The following is a 19926-nucleotide window of genomic DNA, read 5'->3' on the forward strand; positions in this document are numbered from 1 at the left end:
TATATATATATATATATATATATATATATATATATATATGCCATGTGGGCTTGGTGTAACAGGAAGAAATTAGAACAGGAAAGGCCAGATATAATGGGATGAGAAGGGCTGAAGGCAGGTGGTAGATACAGGTCATAATGAGGCTATGAAGGTAATTGTTCTACTAGTTCCAATTCTATCATGGATAATTTGGGCTTGGGTGATGGGTAAGTACATAAAATGTATCCAGTCCTGAAAGTGTAAAATTTAGGACGCTTCACAGCTTTCATTTTGAATGCTAATTCTAACTATATATAGTTTTCATTAAATTGTATAAACTTTGGGTTTAGTCAGTTTTGATATGCCATGTTTTTATTTATTTGAAAGTTTTTAACAATAAAGCTTGTTTTAAGAGCATGTTATTTATAGTAAGAAATCACTCGGAATTAATGAGAAAATTCTAAAGTTTTCCTCATAATTCCCTGGTATCTATCTATTCCTTTGTGTAGTTTCCACTCACTTGGAGTGCTATAGAGAAAGATTGGCTTCTAAACGTTACTGTGCAGCAAGCACAGTGGAATGTCACTGCACAACTGGGTTACGATTCTATGACAAAAGTGAGCAGAATTCCCAAATATAACGTAGATTCCTCATCAATTGGCTTTAAAAAATATTCATTTACTTTTCATTATGTGTGCATGTGAATCTGAGTGGGGGGGAGGAGCATGTTAGCACATGCGCTCACAGAGGCCAACAGAGTTCTGCTTTCCTGAAGCCAAAGGACTTCTGCTTTCCTGAAGCTAGAGCTACAGGTCGTTGTGAGCTGCCTGAGATGGGTGCTGGGAACCAAAGTGTAGTCTAAAGAGCAATGAGTACTCTCAACTGCTGAGCCATCTGTCGAGCCTCATAGTCAGTTGACTTTAAATTAATCAAAAGGTGGGTCTGTCCTAGTCAGTGGAGCCCTCGAAAAGGGGCAAGGAAATAGAGGAGCAACAGTCTTTACTCTAACCCCTGATTGTCACTTGCCTTACAGAAATCAGTTCTGCCAGTGACACACGGAGCTATAGACACACGGAGCCATAGACACACATCCTTTCCAAGGTCAGCCTCGAGATAAGAAACCCAGTCTATACCTGGATTTCAAACTTACAGAACCCTAAACTGAGGCCCAACTGAGCCACACCTGGGTTCCTGACAGAAAACCTCGCAAGATAAAAATACGTTGTGTTATATTCTGTGCAGTGTGTGGTGATTTGTTAGGTGCCAATCAGTAACACCACAGTGCTCACGAGAGAAACTCTGGAGCTGGTGCCCAGGCCACCCAGCCTGAACCTTACCTGCTCTTCCATGCTCGCTGGCTCCTCCAGCAGATGTAACAGTTGTTGTCTCTCTTGGGACAGCTGTGCCACAAGCCCCTCCTGGGCAGCCAAGCTCTGCCTCAGCTCTTCAATTCTCCTGGGCCAAAGAAATAAAAGGAATCTTTTCTTGCAACCATTCAATCACTCTGTTATTTACCTGTATCTACATAGGCTCCTGCCACAAACCAGTGAGCTTTCCTACTGGATACCACTAAAGAGCCAACCTTATCAGAAAGGCACGGTGTCTTAGAAAGGAAAGAAAACCCACAATCTGTACTAAAAGGGGAACAGCATGGCTATGAATAATGTGCTTCCCCCAAGTTGGAGGACACAAAAAAGGCAGCCCAGGAAAAGACCACCAAAAACACCTACCTGTCCCTCTGAGCCAGTGCCTCAGAATATTGGTCAGGCTTCACCTGGTCTCCTGCTGCATCTTCCCTGTTCTTGGCAGCATTCGTCCACCTCTCTGAGAGCTCCAGATTGCACCTCTTCTCTGCCTCCACCAGAGTCTCCATCTCTGTGGCTTCATTCTTTGCTAGCCTGGGTTCCTGAAAAAGGCAGGAAAGCTAAGAGGTGGTAGGTCCTACCCAGGTCAGGAGCTCTAAGACACGGGGCATCTGATAGACTAGAGAAGCAAAGGAGAACAGACTGTTCAGAATCGAGAGAGTGGCCGGGAAGAGGCTTTAAGGGACTGCTTGCCCTTGTCTTTGTGGACCCGTGGACACCCCTCACCTCCTGCAGCAGCTGGATCTTGTTCCCTAGGAGCTCATAAACGTGTTCTGTCTCCTGCTGCCGTTCTTCAACCTGGCGCCGGAGCTCTGCCTCATTCTGGCTGTTGAGATCCTCTGCATCGGCCCTACAATGATGTAGCATTTGCTAGTTAGAGTAGACATTAAACTCCATCTGCAGACTCAGAACACTCCAGCCATTCAATGGGACCAGAGAAACACTTGCTCTGCACTGCTCCCCGGAACCACTATGTTCAGCCTTTTCTTTTCCCTTTTTAAATTTATTTATTTTATGTATATGAGGACACTGTAGATGTTTACAGACACACCAGAAAGAGGGCATCGAATCCCATTACAGATGATTGTGAGCCACTATATTGGGAATTGAACTCAGGACCTCTGGAAGAGCAGTCAGTGCTCTTAACCACTGAGTTATATCTCCAGTCCCTGCCCAGCCTTTTCATCTCACCTTTTAGGACCTCTAGCTTCTTTGTTGCCTGTTACGGAGGGTAAGCTTGCTGCCCAAGACACTATGACTGCATAACTTCAAGAGGAGGAGCTCATGGGGAAGGTATGGAGTCAGCAGCTAGGACCATATCATGGTCTTTTCTGTTTATCAGCTCTCCTAGAGGGACTTGCCAGCAGCCTGCTTCCTTGCTGTTTGGGTTTATTCTATGTAGGTTGCCAGGACATGGTATCCATATCCACAGAAATGCACTCCTTCACAACCAGGAATGCGCAGACGACCTGCCCTGAGTCTGGGCTGCCTCTAAACAGTTCTATCCAGTGTTCACAGGCCCCGGCGGATAACAGACATCTAATCTGCATACACTCAGGTTTTGGCTGCAAGTAGCTTCTCTGATATCCCTAGGAATGGCTGTCCATGCACCAGCATGAAGAGGGTAAGGTATCAGCAGTTTATTTATAGTGAACAACAGCTGTCCTTGGATATCTGAGGATTAGAAATTTGGGGGCCAAATCAGGTGCAGAGTTATCTTAATTCCGGTTAGGTTTTGTCTGTGTTTTAAGTCATTTTGTGAGAACTACGAACCATCTTCTTGCTCTCAGAGTGAAGAACTACATTAAGTCATAGGCTTATAAATCACCAGCGAGTCTTCTAACACACTTTAGAGGTTAGGTCAGGAAGTTGTCCCTGTGGACATGGACTGGACTTCCCCAGATAGTGTGCAATTGCTTTGTTTATGGTGGGTACTAATCGGCACCACCTCAGAGGCGCCCCATCTTCTGGGGTCGGTATCGTATAGCCTTTGCCAAGTAGGAAGGGACAAAATGCAATGAAAGAACCCAGGGATCCAACAATGGCAACGCTGTGAATCAGCTTCTCCTTTGGCCCCACATCCCTTGAGCCATTCACCTGACAGTCAAGGAATGGGAGCTTTAGAGAGTGGAGGCTCTATGTTTTCATTATTCTGAGATATTCAGTTCTACTCCCCACAGCCCAGCTTTTCATGTTTCAGAATACTATGCCACCTATAGCATAGTAGATATAAAAATAATGTAAAACCTTGAAGCATTACAGAAGTCTCATTATGCATTGCTTTATTGTTATTCAAAGTTTTCTAGAGCCTATAACAGCAGGCAAGTGTTCTTAATGGATACCACCAAAGATTCGACCTTAATAAGAAAACCCTGTTATGTATTATTTTGGGTGTTTTTTGTTTGTTTGTTTGTTTGTTTATTTTTTGTTGCCAATATCTTGCATATACCTCTCATCTTATTTAGCTATCCTAAAGTCCAAGAAATACTATCGATACAAAAGGTCTATCAGATCAGATCAAACATATTTGGATTACAGGCTATATTCTAGCACTATCATTTAAAACTGCCCTTTAGACTTTCTTTCCATTTATTGAGACAAAGTTTCATTGTGTGGTCTCCTTCAACATGAATTTGCTACATGGTCTGGCTGGCCTTAAACTCCTCATTTCTTGCCTCAGCCATCTCAGTACTAAATTCACAGGTGTATACCATAGTGCCTGACTAGAGCAGCCATCTTGATAGAAGTATACAAAAGAAGAAAAAAAAAAAAAGATCAAGTTTTCTTCTTGCAGGACTCTGACTTTACTCTCTTAATAGAAGCGGTTTCCAAGAGTTTGTAGCAACCCTCAAACTGGTTTGATTTCTTTCCCCTATATATAAAACAAAGCAACTGTACTGTCATCGTTGGCTTTAGGGCTCAGATTGTCCCACCTGGGAAAGTAAACCTCAATTGAGGAATTGTCTCCATGGGACCTGCCTGTGAGCTGTCTTTAGGGGCATTTTGTCAATTAGTCACTGATATAGGGGGTGGGCAGTGCCATCCCTGGGCAGGCGGTCCTGGGTTGGACAAGGAAGGTAGCTAAGCAAGCCAGGAAGCAGTGTTCTTCCACCATCTCTTCAGTTCCTGCCTTGAATCCCTGCCCAGCTTCCTCCAGTGGTAACTGTTGCCCGACAAAACAATTTTTCTCTGATCCAAGTTGGTTTTGATCAACAATTTATCACAGCAACAGGAACACAAACTAGAACACACATGTTTGCCCCACAAGGCTTGTTCTATAAACATTCACGTTTCCTCCTAGCGTTTTTTTTTGTTTTGTTTTGTTTTGTTTTGTTTGTTTTTTTGTTTTTTTTTAGCAAGATCAATATGGAGTTCATTCTTTTTAACAGCTGTGTAATAGGCCACAGGACAGATACACTGAAATATCTTCAGCCATTGACTTACTAATGGATGATTGCTTCAAGTTTTCTGTCATTACAAAGAAATGATGCAGACATACTTTTGGTTTTATCCTTTCATGAGTGTCTTCAGTTACAAGGAATAGTTTCTCTAGGGATTATCTGATTTTTTTTCTCACTTTAAAAGTCAATAAACTGTACCAAAAATGATGTCCTAATCCCTATTTTCACAGAAGAGCATGAGAGTGACCATTTTCCCTGAACATTACGCTTTGGATCTTATCAGACTGGTCATCTCTGATAAATGCTATTTGCAAATATCTCAACATTCACTTCCTCCTGATTAGTTCTTTCCTATTTAACAGGAAACTTACAGTCTCAGGTCTGGGAGACCTGCTTATTGGGGGCAAGGTGTGTCTGACCACAGCAGACACATCTGAGAAACAGACACACCCAAGGGAAAGAAAACATGAAACCCAGAGCTTCAAATCGCAAATTAGAGCCGACATTCAAATGTGAAGTGGAAGGTTCAGGACTTTGGTTTTAAATTGGCTACTTTCCGGTGAGTGAGTTGGAGTCTGGGCTGGACCGAGTTCATGCATACACATTGCTCTTCACAGAGCTCAACTCTCTACTCACCATGTTTTATCTAGATGCTGTTTCCTGTCCTGGAGTTCTCGTTTCAGGCTCTCCACTTCAACCTTCAGCTCAATGTTCTGAAAAGCAAACACATTCACCATCATTAGCCCCCAGTGCTCTCTAACCTGCTTCCTGTTTGACTTTGGCCTTGGTCTACAGCATCTCATCGCAGTCCTTTTCAGATATCCAGACAGATTGGCAAACGAACTCTCGAGTTTCAAGATTTCCTGTCTGTAAGTCACTGCCTCTGGACAATCAACACCCCCCTAGACCATCAGCTCTATCTTAGAGGACAGATATATAACAAAGCAAAAGTTTCCTGCTGATATAGGAGACCGTACACTGTACCTTAAAAGCAGGATGCCCTCGCACAGGTTCCCAATCTGAATACTGTCCATTTTAGTTTTTTGAGATAAGGAGTGAAGAGAAATTAAAAAGGGCCGGGGAGGGAGAAAAAAAGACGTGGAATTATGACTCTCATGTAATTCATGGCGTGGTTTACCTATTTGTCTATACTTCATGAGTAAGTATTTCTGTATAAGTTTATTCTAAGTATAGCTTAAGTGGATCCCAAACTATGCTTGCTTATCATATCAGCAAGTCTTGCCAGCACTACATTAAAATATCTAGGGAAATGTAAGTACTGAAGAAGAGGGAGCTGGGGAGGAAGGCACCTCTTTTTCTGTGTGCTCCCAAAAGGAATACCCACCCTCTTAGCTCACAGAAAACCTTCAGTGCTTAACTTAAATGGGAAAGGCACTAAACTGCACCACAATGTCAGCATTTAGAATCACAGGCCAGGGCTGGCACACTTAGCAATGCACAGGACTTCCATGATGCTTGCCATGACCTGCAGAGTGCTGTGTAAGACGAAGCCTCAAGACCAGAGTCTCTGCCACAATCCACCTTAAACACAGATCTCCCTAAAATGATGTCCCCGCCTGCATTTACATCTGAGTTCAACTTGGACTGAATTAAAAACACAACAGACTAGTCAGCTGACTCTTTCCAAGTTTTCGATTTTAACTCTAAATGGATTTACGTGCTTATAAAATTCACAATGGGGAGATCTCTCTTAAGAATAATATTTTCAAAAACTTTCCCAATACAACTCATGAGAGAATAAATCCAACAAATGAGCCAGCTAACAAGGGACCAACTGACAAAGAAAAATGATCTGCCTAACAGTCATTCTCGCCCCCTCCGCCTGCCCCCACCCCCACTCCCCACCAAGGCCTGGGGAGGTGCTACTTCATCTGTTATGTTCCCATGTGGTTTTCTATCCATGCTTCCTTGTCTTCATTCTCCCTAGTGAGCTGTAAGCAAAATCTTCTTTCTATTCCTCACAAACATGGTATATCGACTGTACAGTATCTTTGCATGGAATAACGCCTGTTTAAAGCTCAGGGAAAAGAGGCACCCGGGGTCCTTAGAGTTTCTTGCATGACCAATCTCCCATGCTAAAAATTCACATTCCAAACTCCAGTCTTGTTTCATGGACTGAGCTCTGCTACCCAAGGCAGCGACATAGGATAATGTTTTGAGATTTGGTGAAAAACTTTCAATCTGAAGTCTTTTAGCAATTCAGGGCCAGGGATATAACTTAGTGGCAAAATTGCTTGCCTTGTGAGGCTGAGGACTAACTAGAGTTCAAATCTTTAGAAACTCATATAAATCACAGTTGGGTATGGCCGTCCTCCTGTAATTTTAGCCTTGGAAGACAAAGACAGGATTTCCCTAGAGCAAGCTTACTAACAAGACTAGCCATAGGGGTGAGCTCTGTGATTGATCGAGAGACTTTATGTCAATGAATAATGCAGAAGAGTGTGATTTCCTACATCAAATGCAGGCCTCCATATGCATGTCCATGTACACATACATACACACACATACACACACCCACACCCCACGTGCACACCACACGCACATACATGAAAAAATGTAAAATTAAAAAATAAAAAGATTTTCTGTTTTAATCTGGGAACAGTTTCTGGATGCTGTTCTACACACTCACTAAGACCCAAGGTTAAATAAACAGGATTCCAGCCTCACCTTCTCCCTCTCATTTCTCTTCTCCCCTGTGAAAGGCCCCGTTCTCCTTCTATGTACTACATGGAGCTCAGAGGCTCCAAGGTCTCAAGATCTGAACATGAGCATTTGACAGGAAATTGAATATGGACTGGATAACAGCTACCATGAAGAAACTCTTTTCAAACTCTCTGCAGATGGCTACACTATGCTGTTTATATTTTAAAACAAAAATCATATCAGAGGTCCACTCTGATCCATTGCCAAGCAAGGTCAAGTGATGTCTGCAAGCTACCATAGGAAGTTGAGAGCAGGAGAAGACAGAACATTGCAGTGAGATTAGAAGAACAAAGTCCACTGGGAAGTGTTGACACTACGGACCCAGAACATGGTCTCAGTACATGAGGCAGGGACAGGAAAAGCTATTCTTTTTATTTTTGTGCACATTTAGAATTTCCCATAAAGTCAAACAGGGTGTTTACCCTACAAAAAGATAAGCGCTTAAAATTCTTTGCATTTTTTTTCTTTCTTACTTCTGGAATTAAACTCAAGTCAAGGCAAAGAACATTTGGCTCCCCACAGTGGCTCCTTTAAACCCTCTGAGATACATAGACTGGTGCTGCTGAGTCCATTTCCTGGGTCCATTTCCTGGTATTGGTGAACAAAGAGAATAAACCTGCCTCTCTGCTCAGTGCTGCCCCCTCCTTCAAACAGGACTTCTACTGACTGTGAAGCCAATCACGCAGCTGTCCTGCATGCCATAGGGCTCTGCCTGAGCCACCCGGGCTGTGGTATCTTTTCTCCTTCTAAACTTGACCTTACTTGGATCCACCTCAAGCTTCCTCCTGTCTGGGAAACTTTCTGCAGCACAAGATGAACATAATTCAGCATCCATACTGAGGGTGGTATCAGGGGACACATGTATGTATATGTATGTACATTTGTAATATACTATATGTGTGATACATGTAACATGAAGGTAACATGTAAATGTTGTAATATATGTAACAACATGTCAGTATACATGAAAAAATCAGTGAGTACAATAGTCACTGGAGATTAAAGTTGCCAAACTGCAGCACTTTCCTTGGCCCCGCAATTGTGAGCTCAGGGAATTCTCTGTAGAGTCCAGGGTAATTCAGGGTCAGATCTCGGGGAACCTACTGCACATTTAGAGACAGGAGAAGCCAAAGAGGAGCAGGCCTTCCACAAACAAGTCTTTACTTGAGACAAAAATAAGCATAGCAGAAATCTCACCCTAAGCAATACTGTAAATTAGAGAAACTCAAGAAGGAATATTTTAGTGGGTGGAAGAGTTTAAGACGTTTGTGAGCCCCCACACACCCCCCCACACACAGGTCTGTCCACCCCAGTGAGCAGTAGCTGTTAGCGTATGAGCTTCCCCTCTCTAGAAAGGTAAGGTTCATAAGAGCTCTTCATACACAGAGGAACTTCCTCTTTCAGATCTCTGATCACCCTGGGGCAGATCATCTCTGCAGAATGTGGTAGGGCATGCCGTGTTTTCATACAGAGTTGTATCCTCCTGACTGAGGTGCAAGATGGTGGCGCTTGTAGGATCCCTAGAACTCATTTTAGAAGTTTCTGAAGGAATTCTTTTATGAATAAAACTCCCTTCTAGTCACAACATTTCTAAGCCAAACAGAACTCTTGTAGGTACAGATATCTAGTTCTGTTATTCGTGGTGTGACATTTGAGAGACATCCCAAAGCTTTGTAAACATTTGATTCCTTCAGAGTGTGACCTTTCCCTTACAATGCCACCTGCTCTCCCTGTGACCTCTGTGGTGTGAGACATCCAGGGAGCTGGACTCATGTGCACAACATTAACTTTCTAGACTTTAACAGGATAGAAGACTTGGTTTGTGAAGTACAACTCCTGCCTTCCCACAGAGTCTATGCTCACCATCTTCGGTTGTATACTAAGGCCCCAATGAGGCACAGAGGTTGTTCCAACATGGGACAAGTGTCCTTCTTTGCCAGGGAAGGAACAACAGTGCACTGTCTTCAGGCACAGTCAGACTGTGCAATACCAGGGTGGTGCCCCGCCAGAGCCAGCTTGAGTATCCAGTCTCCCAAGGAGATGGAAAAAAACCAAGTGGAAAGTTTGCTTTCTATAACAGTAGGCCCTGTGTCCAAACTGACACTCTGTTCAGGACACCACATCTCCAGTCCAACCTTCCTCAGTTCTTCCTGGGGTTGGTCCTAAAGCCACGCTGACTGGCTTTGATTAGGTCAACACAGATGTTTATATCTGAGAGCACTGATGCCCTAAAATTAGGTATTTGGGTAAATGTGACTAGGGGATGGTGTGTGTGTGTGTGTGTGTGTGGGTTGTGTGTGTGTGGGGGGGGTTGTGTGTGTGTGTGTGTGTGGGTTGTGTGTGTGTGATGTATAAAGACAAAGCAAAAGGGAAAGATGCAGGGGTGGGGGGAGGGACAGACAGACAAAAAGACAGAGAAAAGTGGCAGAGGGCAAGGTAGCTGACTTGTGAAATGTCAGCATTCCCTTATTCCCCTCCCCCAACCAAATACTTAATAAGCATCAACCCTTGTATGTGCAGGGCACTCTAACAGCTTTTAGATATATCAAGTCTGACACAGCCCTCACAGAGTTTATAGCCTAAGTCTAATTAAGTTGTTGATTTATAGTGGACTGCAATAAGCCAGAGAAAACCCAGCATCAGATGGCTGCACAGAAATGTGCACAGGTGTCAGATATAAATAGCACAGATACACAACTTATTGTGAATTCATGTGACTCCTGACTTCATGCTCCAAAGAGACACCACTAAACCCACAGACAACATATCACACTCGGCTGCTCTCTCTCCCAGCTCTAGTTTGGGATATAAATATGAACTGCAGCACCATCAAGGGAAGGTAAGACTCCAGTGCTGAGTCAGGGGCATGGAAAAGATGGCTATCAGCTGGGGTGTAAATTCCGACTCTCACACCTTCTACTACATTGAAAGACAGAAAAATGCAGATTTAGCCATTTTTCAGAGCTAGCTCATCTTCTGTCTTCTAGAGATCATCTCTTCAGGGACTTTAGTACAGTTCCTTCAGGTTTTAATTTCAGGTATGCCAAACTAAATAAGATGAAATGAGAATGTTGACATATTGAAAGTATTCAACAATGTAGTTTCACACAGTAATCAGAGGCATGAACAGGGAAATAGCCGATTCTGACCAACACCCAGTTTGGGAATTCAATTAAAAAAGATTAAAATGAGGTGTGCTTGGAACTTGATGTTAGAGGAAGCTATACATGTAGGGGTACATATATCTATACCTATACATATACCTATACATATAATATACATATATGTATTTTATTTGTATGTGTATATGTATTTTAGCTCATAGCAAAACTGTACAGGACACTTAAGGACCTCCTACCGACGCTTTGCCCCATATATATTGCTCTAAAACATGTTTACTTTTAACGAAGGATACATGAGGAAAAGTGAGGTACCCGGACTATTTTATTTAGACTCTGTGCCCAGTGGTCCCAAGATCCATGTTGTCTTTCTCACAGTGACCGGTGTGTCACAAGCTATTCATTGTCTCTGATCACTCTGTTAGCTTCTTGGTTAAGTCCCAGAGCCTCTGCTGATCTACCCCAACCAAGCTGGCAAGTGAGAAGCCGTGCACACAAATACCAATGATCTCAGTGAGCCTCTCCCCTCCCCAGTACATTCCTTAGCAGGACAAACCTCCCTGACCTGGCTGGAGTCTATGTTCATAAATAGGCCTGGCTGGGCTTAACTTAGTAACTTGCAGGCCCCTGGTAAGAGCTGGGGTGAGGCTGGAGCCCCTGCAATCCCCCAGGATACTTCACAGGAGACAGGCGCCCAGCCCCACTGCAGGAGCTAAAACGGATGCTCCCAGCGATGTATTTCTCGCAGCTGTTTAAGAGCTGCATTTCCCAGGAATCACCCTTGCTTTGCTTTTATTACTCCTCGGGCAGCAGGTTTAGGACTTCTATGGAGTATAATGACTATATTAAAGGCTGGGCAAATTGGCACATACCTCTTATCTCAGCACTCAGACGGGCAGATCTCTGTGAATTCAAGGCCAGCTCCTCTACATAATGATTTCATGCTAGCCAGGTCTACGCAGTGAGACCTTATCTCAAAAGCCAAAACACCCCAAACATAAATACATTTGCCAATATGGCCGGCTGAATACTTTTAAGTTCTTGATGGGATCTGACATGATCTGATGTTGTACTCTAATGTCTGATTCCTGCTTTGAAAGCCTAGTCAAATGCCAATCCTCTATTCATCTGTTCATCAAGCAACTTTGTGAACTTAGGCCTCTCCTGGGACAGTTGTTACCCCATAGACACCCCATATCTGGGCCACTCAACATGGCAGGCACAGACCACCAATGGCTACTGAACCCTGGAGATGTGACTAGTGCAAACTGTGAAAGGACAGTTCACAGTGGATTTTTAATAGTCATAAAAGAATGTGGAAGCTTAAAAAACAATAAAGAATCTTTGTTCTTTGATTTTATGTTGAACTTACAATGTTTAAAATACATTATTACCATCAACTTTACATGGCTCTTTTCAGTTTTTTATTATTCTGATTTTCATTTCATGTGCACTAGTGTCTTGCCTGCATGGATGTCAGGTGAGGGTGTTGGAGCCTCTGGAACTGAGGTTACAAACAGTTGTGAGTTGCCATGTGGGTGCTGGGATTTTAAACCGGAGTCTTCTGGAAGAGCAGCCAGTGCTCTTAACTACTGAGCCATCTCTCCAGCCCTTTCTGTTGAGTTTTTTAAAAATGTGGTCACCAGAGAATTTCAAATGGCGTGTGTGGCTTCTATTATATTTCTTCACATTTGTAAGTACATTGTGTGTGGTCATGTTTGGTGCCTTGCCATTAATCCTGTGGTTCAATCACACCAGAAACAGCTACTATATATAGCTTATTAAGCACCTAACACTTATTAAGTCTTTGGTGAAACATAGATAAACAAATGTTACCACCTTACCACTCTGCTACTTGTCCTCTGCCCAAAGAGTGCCTTGTCTCTGACTGCCTGTCTCTCAGGGCTGCAAAACAGGTTAAACAAGTGGGATGCTTCCAGTGACTACAAAGGTAGCACTACCAAAACAGTAACACTGTGTTCCACACAGCCTCAAGCCAACCTACACCAGGCCTTAATAGTAAATTCCTTTCAACCATCACTTACAGAAACGACTCCAGTTCGTTGGGAATGTAGCAAAACTGCTGAGTGACAGCAGATAGGTCTGAGACCTCCCTCTCAGTGTTTGTGGGTATGACATCCCTCTCAGCCTCCACTTGCTGCTTCACCATGGCTAGCACATCCTGCCTACAGAAGATATGACATCTTTACCAAATGAGCTGCTGTCGCTCAAACTCTGTCAAGGATTTCTACTCGCTGGTGGCCCTTTTCTCAGTTATTCACTTCCTAAATCTACCAGGCCCTCGGTGCATTTCCAGGAGAGTCAGGTTCAACTGACTTCTCCCAGCAGGCAGGTACAGGGGAGGACATAGCAAGTTGGAGAAGGCAGCTTCTCACCCATCCATTCTGCACAGCTGTGTCTTACCTGCAGCTTACTGGGCATCCAGAACCTCGCTACACAGATCTGGGATTTCTCTTCTGAGCTCAGTGATATTTATGATGAAAGGTATGGAGGATACTTGGTGCTGATCTAGCCTGAAAAGCATAGTCTATGGGGAGTTCTAAGAAACCTATTAATAATAATATTAATAATAATAATAATAATAGCTGGGCAGTGGTGGCACATACTTTTAATCCCAGCACTCAGGAGGCAGAGGCAGGCAGATTTCTGAGTTCGAGGCCAGCCTGGTCTACAGAGTGAGTTCCAGGACAGCCAGGGTTACACAGAGAAACCCTGTCTCGAAAAACCAAAAGAAAAAAAAAGAAGTCTTTGTTTCATTTCTTAAGTTCACTAAAATCGGACTTTTGCCTCCAGTGCTTCGCCAAGGCGGCTCTAATGGAGATTATGGATGGCGCTAAAGCCAAAGGTGAGCTTTTAGTCATCAGGCTCCAGGAGGTTTTCAAAACTTTGAGCTCTCCCTCTTCTCAGTTTTTTGTTTGTTTGTTTGTTTGTTTTTGCTTTTGTTTTTGTTGTATAAATCTGGCTCCAAGGGGCTAGCACTGGCTACTGGCTTTTCTCCCCACAGGAATCTTTTTTTGCTTATTTTTTCCCCTTTCCCAGTGTTTATGAATATGAGTGTCCCTTTCCTCTTCAGATGCTCCCAGTCCCTTGGTGATCCAACGGAATCTCAAAGCTTCCGATACCATCTGCACGCTGACACCATCACAATTGGTGTCTCTAGCCCAATGCTTTCCCCAGAAGTCCTGACAGAGACCCAACCACTTGCTTGTTGTGTAAGATATCTAATAAATATCTCAAACACAAAGATTCTAAAATTGAATACTTACACTTCTACCTCAAACCTTCTCCGTCTACAGCCTTCCCTGTCTCCGTTATGGTAGCTCTTCATTTCTGTGGCCCTCATCAATTCCTGTCTCTCTCTCACACACTCCACATCGAATCCATCCATGTAAATCCCACCGGTTCTGCTGCCATTCCCACTTCTTCCTATGCCGAGTGTTGCTTTAGTGTGAACACCATCAGCCCTCAGAACGGACTATAGCAGATGTTTGCTTTCCTACATCCCATCCCGGCCCTTCTACACCCTGCTTACAAAGTTATAACCAGATTTTATCTTTTCAAGGTCAAAGTCAACTGCTACTTGTTAGATTAATCCTTGATCAAAACTCTCACTACCCTATGTGACTGAGTAAAGTCTAAAATTACTAAAATGACACCATCACCACCTGATCTTTAGCAGCCCCGTCTCCTTGGAGCACACATTCTTTTCCTTCTCCTGATGCTTTGGCCATGATGACTCTTCTGTTGTTTATTAGCCTGGAAAATTCTTCCCTGAGTTATCTGGTTGGCTAGCTTCCTCATCTTCTTCTAGTTACTATTTTAAAATCACTTTTTTGGCAGTATTTTATAAATTTGAATGTGTAGTTTTTCTATGACCTACAGTTTCATACCCAAGTGAAACCAAATACCATGGATGCTCAGAGTAACCTTACTGTGATAGCCAATCACCGGACACTCCCTACATGGTTGATAACAAATGGATAAACACATTGTTTGCCATCATCTTTCAGAGCACTAGCAAACAATGAGAACGAAAGCCCTATTGATACAAATAACATCAACGAACAACCACAGGTTAGATGAAGGGAGCATGAGGTGCTCTGTAATTCCTTTGTATGGAATCCTAGAAATGAGAAGACTGACTTACAGACAGAAATCGGATCAGTGACACCCTGCAGCCTGGTAGTGTAAGGGGGTTAGCATCACAGGGATATACAGCAACTGGTCCTGAGTGATTTGATATTTTCATTGTGTGATGGCTGCTTCCTGGTTGTTAACACTTGTTAAAAATTCACTGAACTACATCCTTAATTTTAAAAAAAGAAAGAAAGCCAGGTAGTGATCTCTGGGGGTCGAGGCCAGCCTGGTTTACAAGTTATAGAACAGTCAGGGCTACATAGAAAAACCCTATCTCAAAGAAAAAAAGGAAGAGAGAGAGGGAGAGGGGGAGGGGGAGAGGAGGGGAGGGGAGGGAGAGGGGAGGGAGAGACGAGGGGAGGGGAGGGAGAGGAAGAAAGGAAGAAAGGAAGAAAGAGAGAGAGAAAGAAAGAAAGAAAGAAAGAAAGAAAGAAAGAGAGAGAGAGAGAGAGAGAAGCAGCAGTGGATAAAAGAAGTAGAAATGCAAACAGCCAAGTGCAGAGGCAAGGAGCTCAGAATGAAGGCCCCATGGAGGATATTCTCCTTGCCTCAGATCAGGCTGGAACTCTATAAATGCCATGCAGTGAGGCAGGGACTGGGTCCTCCATTGGTCACTCACTTGTATCTTCACTTCCATTCCTACTCTAACTCTACAAAACAAACAAATTACAACAGACATGGAGGGCAGAGACGTCAGATAGACTGTAATGAGGGCTCGCTGTTCTGACTCCCAGAGCTCATGCTTCTGTGATTTCCCTCCCTGTGGTCCAGGCAGGAGCCAGGACTCGTGTCTAATCAACTGGATATGGCAAAGCTGAGGGAGAGATACACTTGGGAGTTTATTAAGTTTTTTAGACCATCATGGCTGCAAACAAGGTTAAGAGCTTCTCCTTTGAGAGTTGAAGTAAGTCATGATAGAGGGAAGGCCCACAGAACAAGACACAATAGGTGATTCAAGACACCCCAGGCTACCTCAACCTACCTCATGCTACAACCCTTTGATACAGTTTCTCGTGGTGTGCTGACCCCCAACCATAAATTTATTTTGTTGCTACTTCATAACTAATTTTGCTGCTGTTATGACTAGTAATGTAAATATCTGATAGGCAATCCCTTTGAAAGTGTCCTTTGACCCAAAGAAGTCCCGACCCACAGGTTCAGAACCACGGAGCTAACATTTAGGAAGAAGCCAAGGGCCTCAATTCTACAGCCACAGGAAATAAATTTTGTTGACAACCTGAAGGAGCTCAGAGGATTCTTCTCCAGACAACACTGCAGACTGACCAAGACTGTGGCTGTTAGGACTCAAGGAGACAATTCAACTAAGCATCCAACTGAAGGGGCCTCACAAGAGCTCACACATGAGGCTTGGACTCTGAACCTCTGAGAAAACTGGAATCTAAATAAACCTCTTTTCTTTGTAAGGTTCCAGCCTCAGGTATTTAGTCACAGTAACAGGGAAGGGACGAGTACACAGAGCCTTTTACACTGTTCTACCCCTTTATTCCTTTTCCCCCAGGAGGATTTTCACTTCATGGTTATTTACTTGGAACATTTACTGTTCATTGTCCGTCCATGATAGACAAACTCCACAAGGTCTCGTCTGCTTTGGGCATTAGTATTTACCGACCCTCCCCAGTAGAACAATTGTTTTATTGCTTTGTGTGTGTGTGCATATGTAAGTGTATGTGTGCATATTTGTGTGTGTGTGAATGCACATGTTTCTGTGTGTCAAAAGACAATCTCAGAGGTCATTCCTGTACACACACACACACACACACTCACATGTGCACAAACACGCACATGCACACACACAAAACCCTAATGTGCCGGCTTAAGCCATCTTATTTTTATCTTGGCAGGGACAGGAAATAGTTAATTACTACCTGTCAGAAGCACTGAAATGCACTCTACGTCTGTTGTTCCTCAAGATGGAAAAAAAAAAATCCCAATTCTTCTACCCTTTTCGATTTTGTATTTTGTTTGCTTGCTTGCTTTAGTCCAGGCCCAGGAGAATCTTAGTTTCTTCTACCCCAGTTTCCAATAGTGGGGACTCTACCGGTACACTGTCACACCCACTTTATGATCCCATCTTCCGTTTAATTTTAATATGGTTTGAATCACTTCCTGTTTCCTCTGAATTTCGGGGTACACAAGCCTGGCAGGCCACTCTATACTAAGGAAAGCCCTGGCTCCATTACATTCCAGGAGGCAATTTCCACCTGATTCAAACGTCAAAATAAGGTGGACGCCATCTTCTCCCACAAACCCATGAGTAAGATGGCCACCTCCTCCTGCCATAGTCCTGGCACAAGTCACTATGTCACAGGTATCCCCTTACAAAGTGCTTTCTCTCTCAGTCACCCTGATACAATGGGAGCTCACCCCTGAAAAAACATCATTTGCATTTGAAAGAGTGGCAGACTTTAAATTCTAAATAACTCTTTGCTTATTAAGTGGAGAATTAGGCCAAGTAGCTGCTGGGATAACAGGTAGACTCCCTGTGCACATGGGGTCCTGTGGAAAAATTGGGGAAGGTCAGCTCCCTCACAGGCTGCTATGTGGCTGAGATTAAATATAGATAAAAATGTATAAACGGGAGCCTGGCACATAGCCTTCTCTAAATCCCTCTACTTCCACCCCTGGGATTAAAATGGAAAGCATTTAGCATTTTGAGGAGGCAATGAGGCACAGCCTGGGACTAGAAACCCCTTCTAGAGCTACAAAACTACAAAGGGGTCATTTTCTGTAGGACTGTTTATTTTCTTTCATTTTATATCCAGACCCTTAGGCACTTTAGACCCTTAGGCACTGACCCCTTTAAGAAGTAGGAAGAAAAGAGAGAGATTAGGAAAAAGTTGAGGGCCACAACCCAAAGCCTGAGGAGGAATCGCATTGTTAATTGATACTACCGCCTTGAAAGAGCAGCAGTTCATGCAGGTCTCTTTCCGTGGCAGACCCAGCTTTCCCAGGGATGAAGGAGCCCCTTCTACTCTTCCCTCCACCTTCCCAGACAGTACAGAAATGAGTCATCACAGTCTCAGCTATAGAGTACCCCAAGGCACCAATGGTCGGGCAGCAGCCTGGGCTTTCCCGTGGCCCAGGTAGGAAGGATTAGAAAGACAGGGCTTAGAGCAGACGCTGTTTCTCATCAACTTGTGCTTTACAGTTTTGCTGCCTTTCTAGACTTCAGGAAGACTCTGGATCCAGCTCTGGGCCCACTTGTTCCTGGCTTGGGAGCAGGGCAATGATGTGGTCCCTGTGGCATCAAGTGTGGATAAGACCAAGTTTGCATCTATGCTGAGCAGAGATACTCAGCTTGGCAGGAGAATGCCAAATAGGAAATATCAGCTGGAGCGCGTTTGAGAAAGGCAGCTACTGTGGCTTTGTGGAGAGGACCTGAGACCTTGCAAGGAAAGGGGATGTGTAGAGGAGCTGACCTCAGGCCTTCTAGCAGGCCCATAGTCTTTGTATTAAAGATTATAGCATTGAGTCTGTCAGCATCCTCAACATTAAAGATTTCCAAACCTCTCTTGGGCTGTTTAAGACCCTATGGGCATGAAGACATGACTGCTACATGGTAGCAGAACTTTCCAGAGGGCTGGGAGACGGGAATATGGCATTACAAGATAGCTTGTGCCTTTTATTTCCTCCCAATTTCCTCAAGCCAGGTTTCCAAATAGCTGGTATGGAAGTTGCCCAGTGAGGCCCAAAGTCACTTCTGAAGTTGCTTGGCCAAAAGCCACCTGACTAATGCTCAGCTATCCTCAGAACGCTATGTACCATGTCTGCCTTCCAGCGTATGATCGGATTAGCTGCTATCTAGCATGATAGGGTGTGCTCATTTCCAGTTTTCACCTGCCCCCATCCATCCTGCGCTTTCCCCATGTACCATGTAGCCTCATTTATCCATGCACTTGAACTTGTTTAGATGAGGTGAGACTAGCCAAAGCAAAAAAGCAAAACCCACATAGCTTAAAAAAAAAAAACATGGATAAAAGCCCTGGGGAGAGGCCACACACAGGTGGAGAAACTAAGTCTTTTCTTTTGATATCACAGTATAGTGTTTGCCTTCTGTGAACAAGTCCAGCGCTTATTGTGTATGTTCTATTATGGCCCGTGAGAGACAAGGAGGAAGTAAAACTAACTTCTCACAAGCACAGACATTTCTTGAATTTTTGTTGTAGCTTGAAGAATTTTTTGTAAGCATCCTGGCCAAGAGCTTGTGTCTCCTGGATTTCAATCTCAGCGTGGCACCTAATATTCTGTGCTGTACACAGTGAGGACATGATCGCTCTAAGACACAGTTGAAGAGAAGGGTTAAGTGATTGAAGATACAAGGGAGCATACAGCCAGAGTATCAAGTCCTGAGCAGGAAGAGCAGGAAGAGAAGACCAAATCCGACCATGAGAGGAGAGATGAAGACTGATAAGGCAGCAGAGAGAGAACATGGAGAAGAGACGGCCTACAAGTGCATGGCTGAAATGGCAGTGCTACACAGGAACCAGAAGCTGTGGGAAGGGAAACCCTGGGAGCTAGAGAAGTTTAGGGTAGGGGGTAGGTGAGAGCTGAGAGCAGCCACAGGTACTGAGTGAGCCTGGAGGCCAGCATGTGCTTTGCTATGCTAATAGACACCTCAGTCAACCATTTACCCTCAGTCTTTTGAGCCTGATACATTTGAAATAAGGCAAATCACCATTCTGGACCTAGGTCTCCTTATCTTTAAAATGATAAATTCGTTCATTATGGGGAAACTGAAAGTCTTGCATGTGGCAACTCTCGCTAAAATTTTTATAATGAAGTTTTTTCGGAGAGTGAAGGGCTCCTCTGGATTCTCTCCAGCTCTAAACAGTGGTCCTAGGTTCTTTCTCTCCCATCTTTCTGGCTATTCAAACGCACCAAGGCAGAGTTTTCACCCTCTTCCTCTTGCCTAGACAAGATGCTGATCAGCAAAAGCTCATTTCCTGCTCATAGCAAAGCGGGTACCTGTGCGATACTGAATCTCCCAAAACCACATTAAAAAGACCCAGCTCCACCCATTTTGTTTTACATTCAGTAGGAAAACCTGCTTCTGAAAGCACAGACTTTCCCCTAGCAACGGTGCTAATTATAACTCTGCTACCTGGTAACAACACTGGCTTCCCTGGCATTGGCTGAAGCCATCCCAGCCCCTCTGGCACC

At 43.9% G+C, this 19926-nt stretch overlaps 1 protein-coding gene across 7 annotated transcripts in view; it reads right to left on the bottom strand.

Annotated features, from left to right (window-relative positions):
• Positions 1 to 19926, bottom strand: part of LOC110291038 (myomegalin) — a 198945-nt gene that overhangs the window by 105707 nt on the left and 73312 nt on the right. For 6 of the 7 annotated variants that reach the window (XR_003836187.1, XM_029475075.1, XM_029475072.1 and 3 more), the window contains 4 exons: positions 5381 to 5457; positions 2070 to 2193; positions 1710 to 1885; positions 1317 to 1434 (listed from right to left, as the gene is read on the bottom strand). Coding sequence is in view for 6 of the 7 variants with exons in the window: in XM_029475075.1 (XP_029330935.1) it covers positions 1317 to 1434; positions 1710 to 1885; positions 2070 to 2193; positions 5381 to 5457 (495 nt within the window). In the remaining variant the exon portion in view is untranslated. Of the gene's footprint in view, positions 1 to 1316; positions 1435 to 1705; positions 1886 to 2069; positions 2194 to 5380; positions 5458 to 19926 lie in introns of those variants that run through there. The other variant, XM_029475078.1, reaches the window with a different exon arrangement.

The sequence above is a fragment of the Mus caroli genome, chromosome 3 (assembly GCF_900094665.2).
Source record: "Mus caroli chromosome 3, CAROLI_EIJ_v1.1, whole genome shotgun sequence".
NCBI classification, from domain to species: Eukaryota; Metazoa; Chordata; class Mammalia; order Rodentia; family Muridae; genus Mus; species Mus caroli.